At 38.0% G+C, this 23665-nt stretch overlaps 1 protein-coding gene across 1 annotated transcript in view; it reads left to right on the plus strand.

Moving 5' to 3' along the window:
- AKAP6 (A-kinase anchoring protein 6) overlaps nt 1-23665 on the plus strand; it is a gene marked incomplete at both ends in the record, with an annotated part of 373598 nt that overhangs the window by 144875 nt on the left and 205058 nt on the right. Inside the window, 2 exons of the mRNA XM_079701375.1 lie at nt 3650-3746; nt 4865-5028. Coding sequence (XP_079557501.1) covers nt 3650-3746; nt 4865-5028 — 261 coding nt within the window. The remainder of the gene's footprint in view (nt 1-3649; nt 3747-4864; nt 5029-23665) is intronic.

A 23665-nucleotide genomic window follows, 5' to 3' on the forward strand; every position in this document is an offset into this window, starting at 1 on the left:
ATCTCTTTTACCCAACAGACTATAAGCGGTGTGTGCTGGAATTGGGTATTGTTAATTTTTGTATCTATAGGCCTGGCAGAGACTGCTCAATAAATATCTGTTGTATTAATTTATGCTTTTTTTAAAAGCATAAATTATGTCGGGAAAGATGCAGTAACTCTTTTTGGCCTCTCTGTTCACAAACATTATAAAATTCATGGACCTCCATGGACCTGGCAGACACTAACAGTATTCCATGGGGATGGCAGAAAGTCTATGTTCATGATGTGATTCTGCTAAAACCTCGACATTTTGGATCTTTAAGCCTCTGAATGTGATTATGGTCTTTCCCACTGTTTTCTGTACCAGGAGATTCATATCAATTCTTATGATCCCTCATGAGTAACTATCTTCATGTTTGTCATAGTTTTGTGCATCAAGGTGTACATTTCCTTGGTTTCATTTCATATCCACATGATCTCCATACTTCCATCAAACTGGGATCTTCAGAAATTTGAATGGAATAGGATAAGATGTAGTTTTTTATCTACTTAGTAAGGTATGATCATGATTAAAGTACAATCAGTGTGCTTACCTGACAAGGAGTAATGCACCCATATCTATAGATGCTGGTGAGGCTAGGAATACCCATTGGTCAACCTGTGAAGTATCATCTTTTTGATAATCTAGTCCTTTGTCTCAGCCACTGTATTTTTCATTTCCTTAGTTATTCTCATCTAGATGTTCAGTTTCATGCAGCTGTAAAGACACTAAAAAAAGATGGGGTGTCTCACAGGTCCCAGATTACTCATATTTATGGAATTTCACATAATCATCAATGATGTAGATCTGTGGTACCTGTCTATGGCCATGTTGTTGCCATAAATTAAATCTCCAGAGAATGCCCTGCATTTTCAGGGACTGCTATGGATGTTGCAGAGGGACTATATGCCATAAGACATTGCTGAGGAAACATGTTAGTAGCACAAGAATGGAAATGTGTCCAGGTATCAAGTTCAAAAAAAAAAAAAAGAAAAGAAAAGAAAAGAAAAGAAAAAACTCTTTCGCCTAAGCTTCCTTCCCTAGGGAAGAAGTGGGGGCAAAATGGGGAGAGTTTATTATAGAATCCTTTAGCAGCCAGAAATTTCATTGACAATTTTGTTAATGTGCCTGCTTGCCTGCCTTCTCAAGAGGCCCATTATGAATTCCTTACTTGATATTATTAATGGTTAATGGATGCACCTGAAAATTAAGCAATATTGTACCATTTGGGTAATAGTTATATTAAATGGTTCTTTCCTATAGCATAAAGCTTATCTTTTTTGTAATAATGAATACTTCATCTTTTCCAATGTCCTAATCAAATGCTTCCACATCATCCTGAGGCAGAACCAGATCCAGCTGCATCTATTCTATGCTATTGGCTTCAATTATGTAAAATTGTCCAACCTACCCACAGGTCCTAAGGTTCTCTTTTGCTGAGACATAGGCCTGATGCACGTCTTCGGAAGCTCATGATTACCAACCATTCAGCACTAGTCTGTTGTAAGTAAACAGAGAATCAAAGAGAACACTAGGCTAATTTTACAGTTATGAGGAAATCTCTAGAATAGATTTCTTCCTAAATGTTGGCATTCTCGGGTTGATCTCAAGTATTTTTCTTTTCCATGTCCCTTCTCCCTGAAACACAAACATGTACCTCAGTCAGCATGGCATTGCTTCAGAGTTGATGATTTCCACTGCAGTGGCAAAAAGTAAATAACAGTCGTGTTTTGGCTATAAATAATAATTATTTAATTTTTAATAGCTATTATATCATTTGGATTGACCAGAAGCATCAGGCTTCTGATACATTGCCATACTTTATTTTATTCAACCAAATACCTGTAGCTGAAAGAGGGCAATACAAGAAATAGTGAACAACCCTTGGGGAAACCAGTAAGTCTCTTTCTGCCATATTATGCTGAAACTTTACTGTTTCTTATGCTTCTAGTAAGATAAAATGATTCATCATTTTGGAGTAATTTTTTTTAGTCAAGATTCTTATCTTTATACTTCAAGTTCTGATCTGCCTGTCCCTATCTCCTTCATTTTCAGCTTATTTTGACTGTTGTGCTTTTTCTTTTGAGCTTTAAAAGACCCCTTTTTTCCACTAAGAAAAAGACTCACCAATGAACATCCAAGGTGATTGAGGATGCCCTTTGATGTTCAGGGGCCATGCCTTATACCCCTTAAATTGCTATTACCCTGTCCAGTGTACAGAATAGGCATAATACATGGTTTCTGAATGAATGAATGAGTGAAAGAATGGAAAAATTAATATCTAATTTCATAATTTATGGTTGTTTAACCTCTTTCATCCAAATTACATTCCAGCTGAGACTATCAGCTTGAATTTCTGTCAAATATTCTTAATACTAAGTTCAGTGTATAGCACATGCAGCCATTGCTCAGTGAGTGTTTAGCGAGAGCAAAGTATATTGTATACTTTGGAGCCCTATTATGGAGAAGCCGAAATGTGGCACACGGTCTTTCAAAATCCATACTTTTTCAAATTAGTCAAGTCAAGGAATGGATTTTCACCCTGAAGACTAACCATTGATTCAACAGATTGGTCACTATGATTACTCTCCATTGGACCTCCTGTGTTTGGAACACCTTATAACATTCCAGAGACGGAAAAATCTTTGGAAAACCATCTGTGTTTCTTGAAATATTTAAATGGAAACCTTCCCCTTGAGAGAGTCCTATTGATCCAGTTCAGCAGATATCCACTATTCCTGCAAACAATTATTGAACACCTTGTATGTGACATGAGTTGGAAATAAATGTGAAACTGGCAATTCTTTCGATTGTAGTTCTTTCTTGCTTATAGTTTGGTAGGCAAGTGTAGGAATAAAGCAGAATTCAGTATGATAAATTCTACAATAGAAGCAGGTATAAGGAGCAGAGGAAGCCGAGAGAGGGGAGTAATTAATTCTGTGTAAGGCATTAGGGAAGGCTTCCTGAAAGAAATGGCTCTGAGCTGGAATTCATCCATAACAGTCTTTGTCTTTTGGATGACTATCATGAGTGAAAAATGCCGCTCAGGTACTTGATGTATTCATTTATAACTCAATGTCATATTGTAAGGAATAAACTTAAAATTCAAACATTTGAAAAACATTGGACTCCTCACTACAGCACCTGAATCCACCTCAATATCCTGTGGTTTGTGTGATATCTAAGAAACAGCTGAATCAAACCCCACTATATTAATGGATTTACATATGTGCATATAAGGCTAATATAATTTATGTTGCCAATCTTTTTATGGTTTCATAAATAGTGCTATCAGTAACATTTCTAAAAAGTGACGAAATGAGCTCATATGTGCTGGTAGGAATTCAATAGAACACTGCTACTCTTGATATAGCCTATGGGATGTGACTTTTCATAAAAACCTAATGAATTTCTAGATTTGTCAGCTGTTTCCAAACAGATGCACTCTGCTAATCTAATGGAAACATTCTGAGCCCAGATCGCAAATATCAATAGCTTTTAGTATTGCAAATTAGTTTGTCTATTGGGTAAATTGGACTGTGTGGCTCTTGATAAAAAGCAGCAAGTAATTTTGTACGGATGTTTTAACTGCCTTGCCAGGCTTTGATGCTCGTATTTTTCCTTGCAGAGTTTTAAGTTGAATGTAGACAGTCATTGTGCTCTCAAGGAAGCTGTGGAGGAGGAAGGACTCCAACTTCTCGAGCTTATTGCATCTCACAAAGCAGGTAAATCCTCCTGAAATATTGCAAGTCTTTATGTCTCCAGACTATTAAGAATGAAGAAGCATTGCTGTAAATTACTGCATATATTCACTTCCTTATGTATTATTAATATTTACATTATCAGATTGACCTTCAAGATTTATAAATGTTTCATATACTGCATACAATGCTGTGATACTTGTAAGATGAAATACTGCCTCCAAATGGTCTGTTCATTTGGGGCTTGCTGTTCGCCTGAGTTTCAATTGAAATCACATTCCTGAAAACTTCACTGACATGCTTTTTGATGGAGGTGCTCTGGAAATAACATTAAGATAATGAATGAGAATTGTGCATATAGTTATAATGCATATGCATTCAGGTACTTATAGATATCATTACAGATATAAGGCAGGCAGTCTAGAGATACCTGATTATTTCCCTGCCCATTCACACACATGAACGTTTTGCATGTTCTTTGCTGGTCATTGCATTAGCAGAGTTTTGGCCTTAGACCAATTCTTACTCCAGTATTAATGTATTTATGAGGAACAGATTATAAATAAAAAATAGTTTTGTCATTTGGTTATACTTATCCTGGTAGTAAAAGACCGTAAGACAGGATGAATTACAGTTTGGCACTTGTTTTGAGCTTACCACAGCTAAATAAGAAAAGAGCAGCATTAATCTGATGTGCTAATACTAAAGACTGCTGTCTTAAATCTGGCCCATTTACTATAGTTCGGGTTGAATTAACTTTACCTATTTCCATACATTTTCTGATCATTATAAAGTCTCCACACAGATACACACAGGGCCTTTTATTTGGAATGTGAAGCTATAGTGTTAATAATTTTTATGTATCGTGATTTTTTGTTCCATATACATTTTTTTAGTCAATATATTAAATCTAAGTCGATTCCAAACCGTGCATCTATGTGGTTATCCCATTTTTTGTGTACTTATGCCTTCTGTCAAGTCAAAAATCCCCAACCTCTGTTTTGAGTGGCAGGTGATGGTAATGGTTGCTTAAAATTATGTTTATTGTTAGAAATATCCATCTAATTTGCTAAATGAAAAACAATAATGGGTAAAAATGCAGTTGAGTTCGTAACTTGTGCTTTCTCCTCCTTTTGGAGAAGGACTTAAGGACATGCTGCGGATGATAGCAAGTCAATGGAAGGAGCTGCAGAGGCAAATCAAACGGCAACACAGCTGGATTCTCAGGGCTCTGGATACCATCAAAGCTGCGATTCTGGCTACTGATGTGTCTGTGGAGGGTGAGGAAGGGACGGGAAGCCCCAAGGTAAGTGGCTTGAAGTTTGTCTTATTTCCTTTTATTTCTGTCTTCTTTTGAACTAGGCACCACTGAAGTTTTCTTTCTACCCCTAAGGCTTTTTGTTTTTACTGTGTAAACTTTATATATCTCTCTCTGTATAGGTATGTATAAACAAAATGAAATGGTTAAGTTTAAAACAATAAAAAAGCCTACAACTTTCAAGTTTTCCAGGAAGGGGTCTTTTTGTGAAAAGTGGCAGAGTAGGAGGGGGAAAGTACTTTAGCGGTAGGAGAAAGGGGGACATAAAACATTTAGTAAACAAAACATAAAGCATCTTTAACATGAATAATCAGAATGGTTTTAAATTGTTTTGTTGCAACTATAAATCACTATAATCAGTGCAATCACTCAGCTCTGACATCCATTAGCCGCTTGGTTACAGCAAATTAACAAAGAAGAGAGAAAGTGATTCATTATCTCATTCCTGTTAATGACTATCAGATGCATTGCCTAATTAGGGGATGGTCATTGTAGTGGGAAGAAGGTCATATGCTTTGCTACAAATCTTTTTGCTCTGAGTGTAAGTTCTCCATAATGGTGCATGCACCGAATGCATGTACTTTAAGAATGAATATTGACATGTTTTGGTTATCTACTTTAGTTTTACAAAATAATCCGTAAAGCATATGCAGTTAAATTTTAAATGAGGCACCTTCTGATACAGTGCACCACTGTTCTAAAGGTATCTTTGGACTCATGAGGTGGAAGATAATGGACTCATGAAGTAGAAGATAATTTTATTAATTTGATATTTTCTTGCAATCTCTCTTTTCTTTTGTATTTGTTCTTTTGTGACAGTTGATGCAGAAAACCAGTCTCATAATAGACTAAGCATGGAAACATACGGTAACATGGGGGGAACAGATTTAAGAGTTCATGGCTTCTATTCCTGGCATGGACAAAGTAATTAAATCATCATCAAGTCACATTTATTCAGTCCCCATGTGGATTGGCATTGGGCTAAATGTATACAGAGCAAGTTAAACAAACTCTCTGCCCTCTGAGCCTCACATTCTCAAGTGCAGGCAAGGAGAAACCCAATCTGCCCTGCAGTGGTGAGGCCATGCAGCCAGTGAAAAACTTAGGTGGTTTATAGCTTTGGAATCTCGAACAACAACCTTGAACTTATTTGTTGGAAACAGAGGGTGGAATGATGAGCTCAGTTCCCTTTAAAGAAGGTTCCATGGAGGAGGTCACATTTCAGGAAATACTTGAAGGAAGGAAGAGAGGTGGCTTGGCACATGCACACATATTTTAGGAAGTGACGTGATGAAAGGATCAAAGCTGGAACTAATCATAGGGAATGGAGAGTGTCTTCAGCAGACTTCTCAGGGCAGAAGTGGAGCCCTTTCAAGGAGCAGACTGCAGGAAGAAGTTGATTGGGCTAATACTTTGGCTGGGGTAGCAGGCAGTGATGATGAGAAAGGACACAACTAAAAACTTTGTTGTGTTTTATTTATTTAACAAAAATGAACTGAGTGCTTACTTTTTAAAAGCTATCCTGTATTGGATGCATTCCACATGCCAGACACGGTTCTACAGTACTTCTGTGTATTCTCTCATTTAATTCTCACAACAGTCTATTTAAACCTTATAAATAAGGCAGTGCTATTCTAATTTCCAATGGAAAAAATGAAGGCACAGAGAAGTTAAGTAACTGGCTTACGGTCACACAGGTAGTAGGTAGCAGAGCTAGGATTTGAATCTGAGCCCTTTGGCCCCCGAGGCCATTATCAACACCACCTAGAGCACTGCCTGTTACTGGCACTGCTCAAGGTGGGGCATGGTGGTGAACAGTCAGCCTCAGTACCTGTCTCACGGAGCTTGTGGTGAAGTGGGGTAACAGACTTAAATCTAACAACCATGCTTTTATAAACCATGATGGGCTGTGAAAGAAAAGAAAAGGAAGCAACCAGAGGTTGGACTGGGAGAAGCGATTTAGATCAGGGCATCAGGGAGTGCTTCTTTGAGGAAGTGGCATTCTGTGAGCAGGCTGTGCAGCTAGAGGGGAGGTGGGGAGTGTGCAAGGGAGCCTGAGTGGCTGTGGGCACAAAGGGGAAGGTTTGGGAGTGAGCAGGGAAATGACATCATTGATTTGCAGCCTAAAAACTTGCCCTTGTCTTTGGTGTGGAGCGTGGGTGGGTGAGTGCAGTGAGCCTGGGTGAGGGTGGGGAGGCACCAAAGTGGAGCTGCAGGGATGGTGCAGTCACCTGCATTAATAGAAGGCCTGTGTTGAAAACGAGTGGCTCTATTCACCAGGGCCAGTTTGAACTGGACACTTTTAAATGAGCTCATTTTGTCGGGAGATACTGAGATGAAGTAAAGAGGATAACTGAGCCAAATGGGGAGAAAGTATTATTAAATGAGAGGCAATGCCAACATTTCTCAAAAAGAGGACCACCTTCCCCAGGCCCCGCCTCAAATGAATCAGAGTCTCCTGGGAAGGGCCCCAGAATCTGCATTCCACAGGCTCCCAGAAAACCACCGTCATAGGCTCTAAGAAGGCCCTTTTCCTACAGTGCTATACGATCCTCACATAATGGGGATCCTCACACAATGTGAAAGAATGTCTGTCTTGTTGTTACTTATAATACCAAGCAATTGGTATCAATCAAAATGTTTAAAACAGGGCCTGTTTAATTAAATTATGCTACATCTTATCCTAATGAAAGGTTACATAACCATTAAAAATAATGTTTTAGAAGAGAATTTTTAAACATTGGAAGAGACCTATAAGATGCAATTATATATTTTAAGATATCTTTGAATTTTCTAAGTCTCTACAATGAGTAAGAATTATTTTAACCAGAAAAATAAAGAATATATATATAAAATGCAAGAATTACAAAGTGATTTAAAAGGTAAAATATATGCCATTGATCTGAAGGGACTTGAGATGTGAATTTAGATATTAGGAGGAAAAATAGATACATCTGATTCTTAATGATTTGGGTGTCTCAGTTCTAAACAAAACAAAACAACAACAGCAACAAAAACCCTCTCTATTTGAATCATCTCCAAAGTGAAATGTCTTTCTTGAGTCACATCTGTCTACAAAGAATAGCATAAGTAGTTTTTCTGGTTAATAGTATTACTGTTCCAAAGCATTTCATGTCACACTATGTGCACAGTGTGGTGCATCTAAAAGCAGCTACGAGGAGAGGCTTCTGTGGGCGTCTACAGATGTAGAACCTGAGGGAGGTGTGAGAGTCTAAGGCTTGGATGTGACAGAGCTGGCCACACCCCAGGCCTTCGCCTCCCAGCTAGTTCTCTCTTCCCCAGTTTGGGTTGAATTTTCTTAGGACAGATGAACTCATCCATAGTCAAGGGTGAAGGTAAAATCAACTTAAGACAAAGAAAATATATTTCTAAATTTAAGCTTAGGAAACTGAGGAGAAATCAGATTGGTCATTCCTTCTATTTGCTTAATGTTTATGAACTGCCTTCCTTAGTCCCTTGGGCAAGCACGAGGAATAACAGGAGGGGCTCAGACTATGAAGTCAGACTGTCTGAGCTCAACTCCTGACACTTACCTAGCAATGACTTAACTTCTCTGTGCCTCAGCTCCCTCATTTGTATGACGGAGGCAATGCTAACATCCACCTCAAGGAACTGTGATGCAGAATAAGGAGTGCCTGGCACATAGTAAGTCTGAGATGAGGGTAAACATGCAAGACTTCATACTCTAGTGGTGGAGACAACAGACAAATAGTTCTAATAGAATCTGACAAATACTCTAGTAGAGGTAGGTGCAAAGTTCTATGAGTACAAGGAGAAGGAAATAACTACCCCCAAGTGGGAGTATCAAGGAGAGACTTGCAGAGGAGTTGATGTTCTAAATGGAGGGTTCTAAATGGAGGGAAGGATTTCTGCCTGGGTGAAGTTGATGGGCACAGAGAACAGACCTGGGATCTTCTGGACCATGATTAGGCCAGTTTGCTGCAATCTACCCAAGGCTCACGATGTGACAAAAAATGACCCTTAATGATCAGTGATGTGAGCAGTAATTCCTCGTATGTCTCTAACTGACACTATCCAAGCCGAGTGAGGTCCCTAAACAGAATGTATCTAATCTGTCCTGTTTAAACAGAATTTTTTCTTTCCATATTGCACCAAACAGAGCAAGCGTAAACCCTGGAGTTCACCAAGACTGAAAGCTGGATTCAACTTTTTATCTATCATGTCGGCCCTTTTTCTGTGACGTGACCTTGCGCAGGTCATGTACAAATTGTGCCATGAAATGCATCTCCTAGCACAGCAGTTATGATCATCTATTTCATCTTAGTCCTAAAAGAGGAACTAAAATTAAAACATAATAAAAAAATAACTCCAGAATTCATCTTAGGTTTACTTCAGAAGCTACTGGGAACTTGAGAAGCATAATAGAAAATCTAAGGAATATATCTAGGGGGTATTTTTCTTTTTTACCTTGTTTGAGAGACTGCAGAAAAGGACTTGGTCTTAGAAATCTTATAAAGAAGGAGGATAGGAGGGAATTCAAAGACTCTGGGAAACTTCTCCCCCAGGACTCGGCAGCATGCCTTATTTGTTGTATTTCATTTTAAAAAAAAGTGTTTTCCCAGGATTGTGAGATCTTTTATACATGGAAATAGAAAACAAAATTCACCAATTCTAGAAGTAGAGCTTCGGTATGCATATCCAAGGATTGAAAGTATGCTTGTAATTATATATTTTATTTTAAGATAGATTGGTGAAAGTTTATCACCTTAAACTAGGCTTTTTCAGTATGTTAAACTTCTGAATGGTGTATAGCTGGACAGATTTCAAAACACAGTGAATATCTAACTCCTAACAAAGGGTGCATTCTTTTTTTGACCTCTCAATGCAAAAAACAAAAATCCTGAAAGGAAAAAAGCATTCTTAAATTTTGCACATTGCCTCCTTTAAAATGTTCTTATCCTCTGTTTTTACTTTTTACCTATAGAGCTTGCCATCATTACAGATGTCTTAGAATCAAGGCCAGGATTTCCCCACATGACATCTCAAACTCTGCATCATAGAAAGCACACAACAATGGTTCTTTTGTCCTCTTTAAGGAAATCTATACATTTCTAAAATAAAGAATATTTGAAGACTTGATTGTAAATTCAGAGAACTTTATAGCTACTAGAAGGGTGACCTAGCCTGGGTTCCAACCAAGATCTTCACTTCCTGAATGAAAGGAGATAGAGGGTTTAGCTGCTTTGAACTCTAGGGTTGTGCTTATTTTATCTGGCTTCTTTGAGGTTCTTAGATTGAAGTCATCATCCCTTTGGAAATGGATATCAGACTGTGAAGGTCATCAATGTTATCTATTCAACAATAGCACAAGAACAACTGATGCACTTTGTTATAAAGCAGGAACTAACACACCATTGTAAAGCAATTATACTCCAATAAAGATGTAAAAAAAAAAAAAAAGAACAAGCTTAAGGACATTTCTTAAATATGTTTGCTTAGGCCTATGAATGACAGTTTCAGATATTGGCTGAGAAGGGACGTTTGTGGGTACTCTAACTTGAGTATGTCACTGACCACCTAGCCTTTCACTGAATGTCAAGAGTGGGCAAGTCTAATACTAACACATATTTTCTGTTTGTTTACCAGACACCCAAGTCTTAACCTAGTATTTATGCTAATGAGTTATGGGTAACTTTCTTTAACTGAAGGGGGAGAAAGAGGCTGATTTAGGGAGGACTTTATATGATAATTTTCTCTGTGTTATATAGTATCTCTTGGGTAATAGTGCAGCTGGATATTATTATCCTGGAACGGAATTTGATCCTGATTCTTCCAAAGCATTGGTGAGACAAAGCATTGTCTCTGCATTCTTTTCTTTTCTGGCTCAAATGCTTTTGTAGTTGCATGTTGTTTAATATAGGATCTTCAGAAACAGCTTTAAGATATTGAATGGGAATTGCATTTATATATGGTTAGTCCCACATACACTTGGCACTGACATATATAAAGAATTACTTAAGATACTTTTCTCTTTTCCTCATGCAAAAAAAAGGAGCACAGGTATATGTTGTCAAAGGAACCAGAAATGATATCATAAGGTTAAACTGGGCCTAAAGTAGTAGAAACAAAGACAACAGGCAAAGGCCTGGCCATTATTTATTGAGTGCTGACAGAGAGCTCTGCCCAGTGCCGGGTCAGACATGAGGGAAGACACGCTTTTCTGCTCAGTGGGCTTATCATCTCAGTGTAAGCACACAGTGTAACATCTTGTCTAATGTAGATTGGGCTATCTTAGATCTAGAATAATAGATCACCTAAGATTTAGATCATCTTAATTAGAATGTTGGCAGATTGAAATGGAATGGAGTTCTTGATGCAAGCAAATGAGTAGTAAATGCATTACCAATTCCACCTCTTCCTTGCAGAATTCTTCCTAAATCCAGTATCCAGTTCCTTTCCTGCTAAACTATATAAACAGTACTGAAATGCAGTACCTAAGGAGAGCTCTTTCTTCTACTGTGGATTATTCAGTAGTCCTTTTTTTAATAGAAGGGCAATTTTTCTTCAAAAGTATTTGTGAAAGACAGAAACAAAAGTGAGTTATTTTTTTGAAGATCAGTTGTGGTTACTAAATTTGTGATGGAATCGAATAAAAGATAGTTCTTCTAATCTCCTTGAGGCACTTAAATTTGCATATTATCAGATGTGTGGGTGGACGCAAGATGAGGAGTTTTTTTAGTAGTCTGCCACTGTAACTAGGTGACTGAAAAAATGATTGAGATGATATAACACATATTAGGTCAAAGGACAGCTAATGGTCAGCCCTATTATGGTCTATATGATGTATAAAACCATGGCTTATCTTGATTTTTCGTACTGTGTTTCCATTGCTGGATGATTCTGGGAGTAAATTCTTTGGTGTCTCTAATCAACACAGGGAAATGTCATTGGCAAGAGTAGGTAGCCTATTTTTTTTTCCCTAAATAGTCAAATAGTGCCTAATCTCTGAATCCATAACAACTAGAGTTGCAGAGATGCATGGTATTAGATACAAAGTTACATTCTACAGAAAGGAACACTCTTTTATTGGCAGAACTCACATTTTGTAACGCAGCCTGATCTATTTTGAAGATAAAATATAGTTAAACACATTAGGGGTACTTTTTGGTCTATAGTGGAGGTCAACATTTTTTTAAAAATCTATAAGTATTTAAGCACAAAACAGAAGGCAAGATACAGAATTGCTTCTAAAAACCACTTTAAAATTAATAAGTAAATTATTTGAAAGTGTGGAACAATTGCCTCAGTGTGTGATTTACACTTTTTCCCCGGAATGTGTTGTTTCTGGCAGGGGAGCGTCTGAGCTGGGAGAGCCTGCTAAAGGGATTACTTTGCTCTGGCTCTTGTGTTTATTGAGTCACCTAGGACTTCTTATAAAACAGCAGTTTTCAAATGTACACACACCTGCACTCGACACCCTGAATACTCCAAAAGTTTGTTTAACTGTTCTCACACCCAGAGTATCTCTCCCATCCGGTGAGGTCAAAAAGCATTGAGATGTCCACATTCTGGTTTTTCCTTCTCCTCGGAAATTACTTGGAATATAGCCATTTATGTGGTTCTGACGCTAACAGGGACAGAGATATTTTTTCAGTGTACTGTAGTGCTCTTTGCCACCAGGCCTCACAGAACATCACCAGTCTTACCTCCCACTGTGCCAAAATGAAGGTTAACGTTTCTCAGGAAACATTAACTAGATTAGAGGTCCTGCTGGGCCAGAGTCCAGGGATCCATCTCACTGCGGCTTCCAGGCCATTTTGCGTTGGGTGGGAGTGGTGACTTCTCATCTTTGTACTTACCTGGCCTGCAGAGGCCAACACTGGTTTAGCATTGCCCCCTGCAGGGCTAAGCAAGGCCATGGATCTTTCTGTGTGAGGAAGGGGAGAGGGAAAAAGGAAGCCTAAAGCAAGAGGCTAAGACAAAGGAAAAGAGAGAGGGAAAGAAAAGAGAGAGAAGGAACAGAAAGAGAAAGATAAAAGAAGTAAATATGTATCCAGTGAAGCTCATCTGCCTAAGTTGCTTGATGAACATTAATGCTTTCATGTCTCTTGCTCTTTCTATCTTATTCTTTCCTTTCTCTAGCTCTGGAACTCAAAGCCAGAAAAACTGTCTTTATTTTTAACATCTTAGACATTATTGTCTAACCATTGTGTGTGTGTGTGTTTAACATATTCTATTAATGGGGTTAGCATAGTTAGCAGGCTTACTATGGTCTAGGTTTGTATCAAGCCTTTTACCTGGATCATCTCATTCATTCTTCCCAACAGTATAGCAGTTGTAGCTTCTGTTGTCATTTTTACTTTACTGATAGAAAACGTAGGCTCCAAACACATATTAGGTATTCAGGCTTATTCAAAGTCTTTTTAAAATCCGTATGTGACAGCGTAAAGGCCAGATTCCTTACCCTGTCATTTGACTCCACCTGCTTAGTCAAGATTCATGTCACTGTTTCATTTCGTTAATGTTCTAGTTAATTCACCATCTTCCAAATGCCTTTTCCCTTTCTTTTCTCTTTGCTTTTGCCCAGGGTTTTTCCCATTCTCTCTACTTACACTGCTCTTATCCATCCTTAAAATCAATAGATATTGAATATGTAACTACATTGTGATGTCATAGCTCTGGACAGGACACTGTTCCTCTCCATGCTCACTGCCCAGCAGTAGAGAAAGACACACACATATATAATTCTAAATTAAGGCAGACTGTGTGATGAATACTATAATAAGAGATTGGAACATAAGAAATAGGGAAATTGGGGGAAGGGACATTATTTCAATCTGATGGTGCCTGGGAAAGCTCTTTGCTCTAAGAAAAGATGGATTTTTGTGGAGGTCTCTAATATTCTGACAAATTGTTAGTAGGAAGATATTGAAGGGAGAGCATTCCAGGTAGAGGAAATAACATGGTAAAAAGCATGGAAAAAGGAAAGTATGAGGGACATCTAGAGAATGGTGAACAGTGAATAGTTTGGATCTTTTGAACATAGAGTGTCCATGTGTTTATGGGAAGGGATGAGGACCTAGTGGAAAATAAAGCCTGAAAAGCTTTGCGCTATGTACTGGAGACATCTGAATATCAGCTGAAGAGTTTGTGTTTTCTTAGTATGCCTTTAGCGTTTTTAATCAGTGGTCTCCACCATTTTGGCACCAGGGACCGGTTTCATGGAAGACAATTTTTCCACAGACAGGGGGAGGAGGGGGATGGTTCAGGCAGTAATGTGAGCAAGGGTTCAGGTGGTAATGAGAGTGATGGGGAGCAGCAGATGAAGCTTCTGTGTGGCCCGGCTCCTAACAGTCCATGGACTGGTACCGGTCCGTGGCCCGGGGGTTGGGGACCCCTGTTTTAATGATTGGATTTAGCCACAGAAAACAGATGGCAAAAGTAGGATGAGAGCGGAAGGACTGACAATGAATTAGGAAACTAGTATAATAACTAAAGGCAGCTAAAGTCAAGCAGTGGCCGTGATAATAGAAAGAAAAAAATAGAAGCGATATTATAGAAGAAGAAATATTAGGATTTGGCCTCGAGGGAATGGAGGTCTGAGGGAATAGTTAATGATGACTCAAAGGAATTGAGCATGAACAGTTAGGAGAATGGTGTTACTATTAACTGAGGTAGGACACATGTCTAATTAATAAGAATATCTGGGTGTATAACCTGGGCAGAGATATTTTTGTAACCTCTGCAGGTGATTCCAAAGTGCAGGCGAGTTTGAGAACAATGATTTAGAGATGGGAGAAGCCAAAAAATTATCTGTGTAGTTATGTGCAACACTCAGTTGAAAATGTAAGCCCGAAGCTTGGAGCGGGGATCAATGCTGAGGTTACAGGTTTGACAGTACACATAGATTTTTAAAAAAAATTTTATTGGAGTATAGCTGATTTACAATGTTGTGTTAGTTTCAGGTGTACAGCAAAGTGAGTCAGTTATACATATACATATATCAACTCTTTTTTAGATTCTATTCCCATGTAGGTCATTACAGAGTATTGAGTGGAGTTCCCTGTGCTGCACAGTAGGTTCTTATTAGTTATCTATTTTATATATAGTAGTGTGTATATGTCAATCCCAATTTCCCAATTTATCCCTCCCCTGCCTTTACCCCCTTAAGTTTGTTTTCCATATCTGTGACTCTATTTCTGTTTTGTAAATAGGTTCACTTGTACCAGTTTTTTAGATTCCATCTATAGGTGATATAGATGTCTTTCTTTGTCTGACTTTTTGTCTTTCCTTGTCTGACTTACTTCACTCAGTATGACAATCTCTAGGTCCATCCATATTGCTGCAAATGACATTATTTCGTTCTTTTTTATGGCTGAGTAATATTCCATTGTATATGTGTACCACATCTTCTTTATCCATTCCTCTATTGATGGACATTTAGGTTGCTTCCATGTCCTGGCTATTGTAAATAGTGCTGCAATGAACACTGGGTTGCATGTATCTTTTCAAATTATGGTTTTCTCTGGCTATATGCCCAGGAGTGGGATTGCTGGGTGATATGGTAGTTCTATTTTTAGTTTTTTAAGGAACCTCTATAGTGTTCTCCATAGTGGCTGTACCAATTTCCATTCCCACCAACAGTGTAAGAGGGATCCCTTTTCTCCACATCCTCTCCAGCATTTGTTGTTTGTAGATTTTTTGATGATGGCCATTCTGACTGGTGTGAGGTCATACCTCGCTATAGTTTTGATTTGTATTTCTCTAATAATTAGTGATGTTGACCGTCTTTTCATGTGCTTTTTGGCCATCTATGTCTTCCTTGGAGAAATGTCTATTTAGGTCTTCTGCCCATTTTTTGATTGGGTTTTTTGTTTTTTTGATATTGAGCTGCATAAGCTGTTTGTATATTTTGGAGATTAATCCCTTGTCAATTGTTTCATTTGCAAATATTTTCCCATTCTGAGGGTTGTCTTTTCGTTTTGTTTGTGGTTTCATTTGCTGTGCAAAAGCTTTTAAGTTTCATTAGGTCCCATTTGTTCATTTTTGTTTTTATTTTCATTACTCTAGGAGGTGGATCAAAAAAGATCTTGCTGTGATTTATGTCAAAGAGTGTTCTGCCTATGTTTTCCTCTAAGAGTTTTATAGTATCCAGCCTTACATTTAGGTCTTTAATCCACTTTGTTTATTTTTGTGTATGGTATTAGGGAGTGTTCTAATTTCATTCTTTTACATGTAGCTGTCCAGGTTTCTCAGCACTACTTATTAAAGAGACTGTCTTTTCTCCATTGTATATTCTTGCCACCTTTGTCATAGATTAGGTGACCATAGGTGCGTGGGTTTATCTCTGGGCTTTCTATCCTGTTCCATTGATCTATATTTCTGTTTATGTGCCAGTACCATATTGTCTTGATTACTATAGCTTTGTAGTATAATCTGAAGTCAGGGAGCCTGATTCCTCCAGCTCTATTTTTCTTTCTCAGTATTGCTTTAGCTATTTGGGGTCTTTTGTGTTTCCATACATATTGTAAGATTTTTTTTGTTCTAATGTTCTGTGAAAAATGCCACTGGTAATTTGATAGGGAAGTCCACATAGATTTAATAGCTGTAGCCCTGGAAGTTGATATTGACAAGAAAAGCCTATTGTGTGAGAATGAAGGAGAAGTATGATAGAACCTTGAGGGATGTCTAGGGTAACTGAGAGCAAGGACGTCACATTACAACTGGGGATTAAGTGAGAATATACATGCTCAATAGTGAAACTCTCAGCTCTTGCCTCCCAGAATGCTGTTAACCAGGGGATAGTAGGGATGTAGTTAAAAGGAAATTTTCATGGGGTAGGGGTGACCTTAGCATGTTTATAGGTTAGAGAATAGGACTAGTTAAAAACGGATGGTTGAAGAAGATAGTTGCAAGAAGGATGAGAAGGAAGATGAATTGGCACAATGATTCAGATGTTGGAGAGGAAGTGAGTCAGGTGGAGCTGTGAATTTCAGGAAGGGAGGGTATGTCTTATGAGATAGGAGAGAAAGAAAGAATATTGAGTGGTAAGCAATGGTAAAGAGGGAAGGAAGCCAAAGGATTTAGAACAAAGGCAAAGTCAATGTGATTAGTCAGTGAGGCAATTATATGAATAGAGAGAGGGTTGAGAGTGAGGAGGGACTGGAGAACAAGAGTGGGATTCAAATCCCACCTTCTCAATAGAGATTTCCTGCAACTTTCCAGTCCTAGGTGATTGCTATCCCTTCTAAACTATATTGTATTTACTATTTGTACCATACATTTGGTGATTAATCACACACAGCCTTGTGACTCATTTCCATTGTTGTCTTGAGCTCTCATTTATACCTTTTGTAAGTTAACTTTTAAGGTGATTACACTCCATGACTAAAAAGTCCTCAGGGCAGCAACTACATCCTAAACTTCTTTGTTTTGCTCACTTTAAACTTTATTTGAGCTAAAAGTATATATTTTAAATTTTTTAATTGGTTGATATAATATTATTATTAAAGTTAAAGACAGCACTCCACTTTATCTTCTCATCTTTTTATCTTAGCTGTGTAAATAATGGCACAATCCTATCTTACCATCTGATCTTCCCCTCTACAGTTCTCTCCCATTTCCTTTGCCTCTTGCTTTTTACTGTAAATAAAACAGTCTTTAAAAGAGCTGTTTCACCTATTTCTCCCCAAATAACTAGTAATTTATATGATAAAGAAGAAAAAAGTGTGATTTTATTTACTTACTTTTTTTTTTTGTATTTCCTTGAATCACTTAGTTAATTGTTTTAATAGGCTGTTAGTTTTTTGGGGTTTTGTTTGTTTGTTTGTTTCTATTTGAACAGACTTGCTGAAAAAATATATTCTGAGTTGCTTTGAAAAAGATTAAAAGCATCTAATGTGACTTAGCAGCTGACCAGCACACTGGTTGATGAAATATATAGTCTTTGCTCGAAAGCTCTCTAACAAGATTAGGTGAGATTGAACCTGAGAAGGTAAAGGTTTCTAAATTGACATAAACTCAAAGGACAGAACTAAATCATACTACTATTTGAATCTCTAACAAAGTCTAATCTTTGACATATTATATTTGGTACACTATAATCTGTGTACATACACATCCTTCTAGTAAATGATGAATGAGGTTTAGCTAACATAATGTAGTTTATTATATTCTTTTATACTCTTCTAGACCTTTGTAGGAAATTTAAGGTTGGGGAGGTCTGCTTTGTAAAATGTCCCAGATCACTTCTCTGGAACAGAGTCTCTATAGAACACACATGCATGCGTTTTTCCAAAACAACTTGGTCAAATGTATTTCCCTACTGTCATTCATTTGATGCCTTGTCTGGCTGCCATTAGATAGATAGGGGGAAATATTGAATTTCACTGGATAGTTGCGTCTGGCTAAAACTGGTAAGACCAATACTTTCTGTTGGGAATTTTTGGTCCAGTTGTGAAACCAGAAAGAAATTAGTAAAGTTTCATCAGCATATTTGACCTTCAGTACTTATCTGAACCTTCTCAGATTCATCCATAATTTGAGGGCTATGCTTTTTGAATTATGTAGAATTTTGAAAAACTCTCTCTGTCTCAGATTTTTTCTCCTTTTCAGTCCCTCATCCCCAAAGCTTTTATTTCTTTCCTATCTGAAAGTAACTAATAACCACATGATGTAAACTTGCGATTCTAATGCTGAGCAGGCTCAATAGTATCAGTGAAATTGACTCTTGTAGGGCGATGCCGACCAGCTTAATGTGTTGGAATTTTTCCCATTACTTAAGACTTCAGAGGTTCCAGAACCTGGCCTGTTGTATACTTAACAAGTGCTTTATACTGACCCCCTTTTCTGATCACACACTGTTTCTCCTCTTTGCAAACTCTTCTGAGAATTACATATTTATAAAATAGCAGCTTTCTGGACCCCACTGCCCATTCTCATTAATGAAGTTCTTGTGTCATGAGTTTTTTCTTTCAAGTATATTAGATTAACATGACAACAGAAAACAAAATGTATTTTTTCAGATTATCATTAAATAGTGCTAATAATAATGTTACATTTTAGAATGAAATTAAATCATCTTATTTCCAAATAATTGAGAATTTTATAACTGTTACTGTAAATCAGTAATTGAAAATTTCCCCCTCCCCCCCTTTTTTTTTTTGGTTGAAGGCTAAGAATTATTAACTGTGTAATACAAAACAAAGAGAACAGTGATGTGAACAAAGATATCACTGGATAAAGGTAAACTTGATATTCTGAGTGTTTTTTCTTCCCTTGTAATTACTTTTGTATTTTATCCAATTGTGAAGTAGTTTTCAGTTGTATTCCTGCTTCAGACCTTTGACAAATATCATCTTCTGTTGTTATCTGCAGATTTCTTTTAGTCTCAGTTGTACACAAAAAGCTTAATGACTATTCTCCTTTGGCTAATGCACAAAAAGGAAATCAGGTAAAAGAGTTTGAAGATAGAATTTCTTTGGAAATCTTGCATTTTAAGCAGTCACTGTCTTACAACAGCTTCTTTCAGTGAGAATACCTGGAAATTGAAACTCCTGTTGTGTGTACTTTTCCTAGGCAATCAATAGCTCTCTCTCTTCCTGTAAATGGGAAAATTGGATATTAGGAAGTATAGGCACACTTCTCCTCCTAAAAGGGAAGTGGGTTGGGGATGTTGCACTAATGACACAATCATCAGCAGCAGCATCAAACAACGGTTATTAAAGTCATCAAACAACGACTACGTGATGACTTTAGCCACAGTCACTTTATTGAAATTATCCTCATCGGTGTTCACTCATGACTTCTTGGTTATCAAATAAAAGTCTCTGAGTCTCAGCTCCCTAATTTATAAACAAAACATTTGATCCTGATTAGCAGTTTTAATTGATAAATTATTAGCCAATAATTTTTTTCAAAGTAAATGTTATTCATAATCCCAATATAGAAAACAAACCAAAGTGAAATTTCTTGGTTGACTCAGAACCTGGAGGCTTTGTCCCCTGCTTGCTACCACCTGGACCTTCTATAGCCCTACTTGTCCCCAACCTCTGCAGAGCTCGCAGGTTCCATAGGACGAAGTTCTGAAACTAGCCTCCCAATTTGACCTTCTTGTCTGTGCCTCTTTTCCATTTGCACCGTGACTCTCCTACGCAGGATGCTTCAGTGGTTTTCCATTGCCTGCCTATAAAGTTCCTTCCTTTTGAACATTGTTACTTTGAGTCTCTTGTCTTCCTTTGCAACATGGGCCTACTTGTAGCCTCCAGAACTGCTCAACTTGTCCTTCTTTCTATGCTCTTCTCATTCTGCTCCTTATATCTTTGCCCATCTCTAACTGTTCAGTCCTTTTCAGTCTCACCCAATACCCATCTAAGTCAAATGACTCTCAATTTTCTCAACGTTCCTATAGCATTTGTACCTCAATTATAGCACATATCACATTCTGTCTTTGAATTTTGTATTAAAGATGTTCCTCAGGCTGTTTGCTGTCTGAAGGTAGGGAACTATTTCTTGTTAATCGTTCTATACACTGCAGTGCTCAACATATGTCCCTTAAAGTCTACTTTCAAAAATGCTTGTCAGTGAACAAAACATTTACAACAGAAATCAAAGTCCTTCAGTTATGTGGGTATTCTTTAGATTATTTATTTCTGTTAGTCCCTTATTCTGTTAGTCTGTTAGTCCCAGTTTTGTAAACTGATCTATATTCTCTGAGGTTATGTAGATTAAATTGATTAAATTTAATCGATATGATGGAATCTAGGCCAGTTATATTAAAAACTAAAGTGAAGTATCTTTTTAATGCAAAATGTTTTATAGCTTTTCATTTCATAATAAAAAGAAAAAGGAAAAACAAAGCAACCTACTATGTGTTTGGAAATTTGCCTTTTCTTGACATTTTTTTTTCTTGACATTTTAAATAGGGTTATTTATGAGTTAGTTAGCTCACTGACATCCTAGACATACCAGTTATATATTAATAAGTGTGGCGTCTGTACTAACACTATAATTTTTAATTTTCATTTAAATAATTGTTATTGAGCTCCCAGGGAGGACAATGAAATGTGTAATTTCAATAAAGTATATCTTTTTGTATTTACTTTTCTGTTTCCTGTAAGTTCTATAAGATTATCATCCCTTAATAGAATATGTCTGAGAATTCAATTAAGTTTAATGAAAGTTACAAAAGCTGGTAAAGGAGAGAATGTACCACTGTACAACTATTTAGTTTCTATTACTTCATTTTAGTTACTTAGTGCTTCATAATTTTATTAATAGTTTTGGGATAAGGAAAGGTATGCTGATTTGGTAAAGTTTATATTGATATTTCAAACAAACTGTAATAAGAATATGTCCTATGATATAGTAGTGATAGTATAGTGATTAATATGCTTTGGAGGAAAAAGCCCAAATAAATTTAGTAGGTTTTTTTCCCCAAGACTAATATTATCAATTATTTTCATAACTGGGGAAGAACTGACATTGAGACTAGAAATAATAATGGAGACAAATAGATATATTTCAGAATTAGAAATCTGAGGGCTTGATATAAGTCCATATATCCATAAACCACAGACAAATGGAAGGTACTTTCCCCAGGGATCATTAAGTCAGAGAATCCCTTCTCTGCACCTGTGTGATCATCTGCAAAGGAGGAGTGATAACGGTACCTCCCTCCCTCACAGGCTTGTTGATGAGATCAGATGACATATATGGAAGTACTGTCAGAGTTGGATGGTTGACTAATTCATACGTGTTAGCTAAGAAGACCAGAGACATTTTGTACCCTTCTAGACTCATAGTTGCAGCCAGGGTAGGAGTCTGACTCCCTGTTCTCTTGCAGTGGTGGGTGTGTGGGGCTGGGGCCTCACTGGGTTACAGTGAGGAGCTTTGAGTGGGACATGGAATGGAGGAGAGTCACCTCAATCAGGGAGGAGGTGAACAAGTAAACCAAAGACAGTTGTAAGCAAGGACTAAATCCACAAGTGGAGTCAGAAGGAATGGATGTGAAAAGGAAAACAGGAAGTCATACCTGAAAATAGCCACTTTGAGGCACCAATACTCAGAGCCAGATGCTTCACAATAGGGACCCTAGGTGATACCAGAGGCAGTGGTGGTGGGAGCCGTTAAGGTGCCAGAAAAATCAGTCCTAGCACAGGCCATGCCTTCCACACACCATCCCGTGGTTCCTGGAATTTCTCTTCAGTGCAGAAATACCGGCCCTATAGACCCCACAGATTCAGTGTGTGACATCTTCATACTTTTGAACTCTAGCATAATACCCTTAGGTGACTAAATCCTGAGATTTAGTGATACAGGATCTGAGCTCTTGAATTATGATTTTATGTTTGTTATTGGAAATAATTAGTATGATATCTTGTCAAGTGTCTTTGATGTTAAGATTATATTAATATGTATCTAGAGCTCTACAGTAAATTGCTTCTATGACTTATATTCATTATTTACTCTTGGTAGGTCTAGTATTCATAGGGTAACATTTAAAACATGCCAACTAGGGCTTCCCTGGTGGCGCAGTGGTTGAGAGTCCACCTGCTGATGCAGGGGACACGGGTTCGTGCCCCGGTCCGGGAAGATCCCACATGCCGCGGAGCGGCTGGGCCCGTGAGCCATGGCCGCTGAGCCTGCGCGTCCGGAGCCTGTGCTCCGCAACGGGAGAGGCCACAACAGTGAGAGGCCCGCGTACCATACAAAAAAACCCAAAAAACAAAAAACATGCCAACTGGCATTGAGCACTAATTTAGCTGCTGATCCCTTTCCACTTCCCACATCCCCTGACTCTTTGCCCATTAATTCTGTGGGACTCAGTTTAAATCAGGAAAGGAAAAAGTGTTACATTAAATGAGTGTAGTCAGGGAGAGGCTCTGGTTCTTATGGCTTTGCCCTTAGGAGCCTCAGTAAATTCCTTTCTGGAAAGTATTTGACTCTTGCGGCTTAACTACCAGTGATGCCTCAGCGGGGTTAGCCCCTGGAGATGAGAGACCTGTGACCACAGTTGCAGACAGAGAAGACTCAAAAGAGGGTTAGATAAGGAAGTTATTTCCAAGTAGCTTCACCTGTTTCAGCATATGTGGCCTGGTCTTTAAACTCCAGCCCATAAAGCAGTATTTCCTGTCCTAATCATTTTCATATCTTGGTCTCCTAACAAGCATGGACCAGTAAGTGGGCTTCACTGTCTGTCTGCATCTGACTGCCCCGACTGTGTTAATCATCATCTGCTCGTAGAAGCATGGAAACCCTGGGAGATTAGTGCTTGGCAGAGTCAGTAAATTGGTCGGTTTGTGCAAAATTTTGGGAGAAGAGAGTGGAGTGGCAAAGTGAGTTGACTTTGGAAATATGAGTAGAAGTGGTGCTGAAAGTGCAGAGGGACAGCCTCCTACCTAATTGTATTGTGCTTTTTTTAAAAAAGGAATTGAGGTATAGTTGATGTACATAATTGTTTTGTGATTTTGAATAAAAAGATCTTTAAGTACAAGCTATTTTAGTTCTTTTCAGGGCTAGTAGGAAGCTATTTCATCTAGTGTGAATGAAAAGCAAGTCTTTGGGTTTATGAGTCCAGGGCCCCATACAATTGCAGAGAGTATTGGAAGATACTTGTGTTAGGTGGCCATAAATGACGACGAAG

Source organism: Hyperoodon ampullatus, assembly GCF_949752795.1.
Source record: "Hyperoodon ampullatus genome assembly, chromosome: 3".
NCBI lineage: Eukaryota > Metazoa > Chordata > Mammalia > Artiodactyla > Ziphiidae > Hyperoodon > Hyperoodon ampullatus.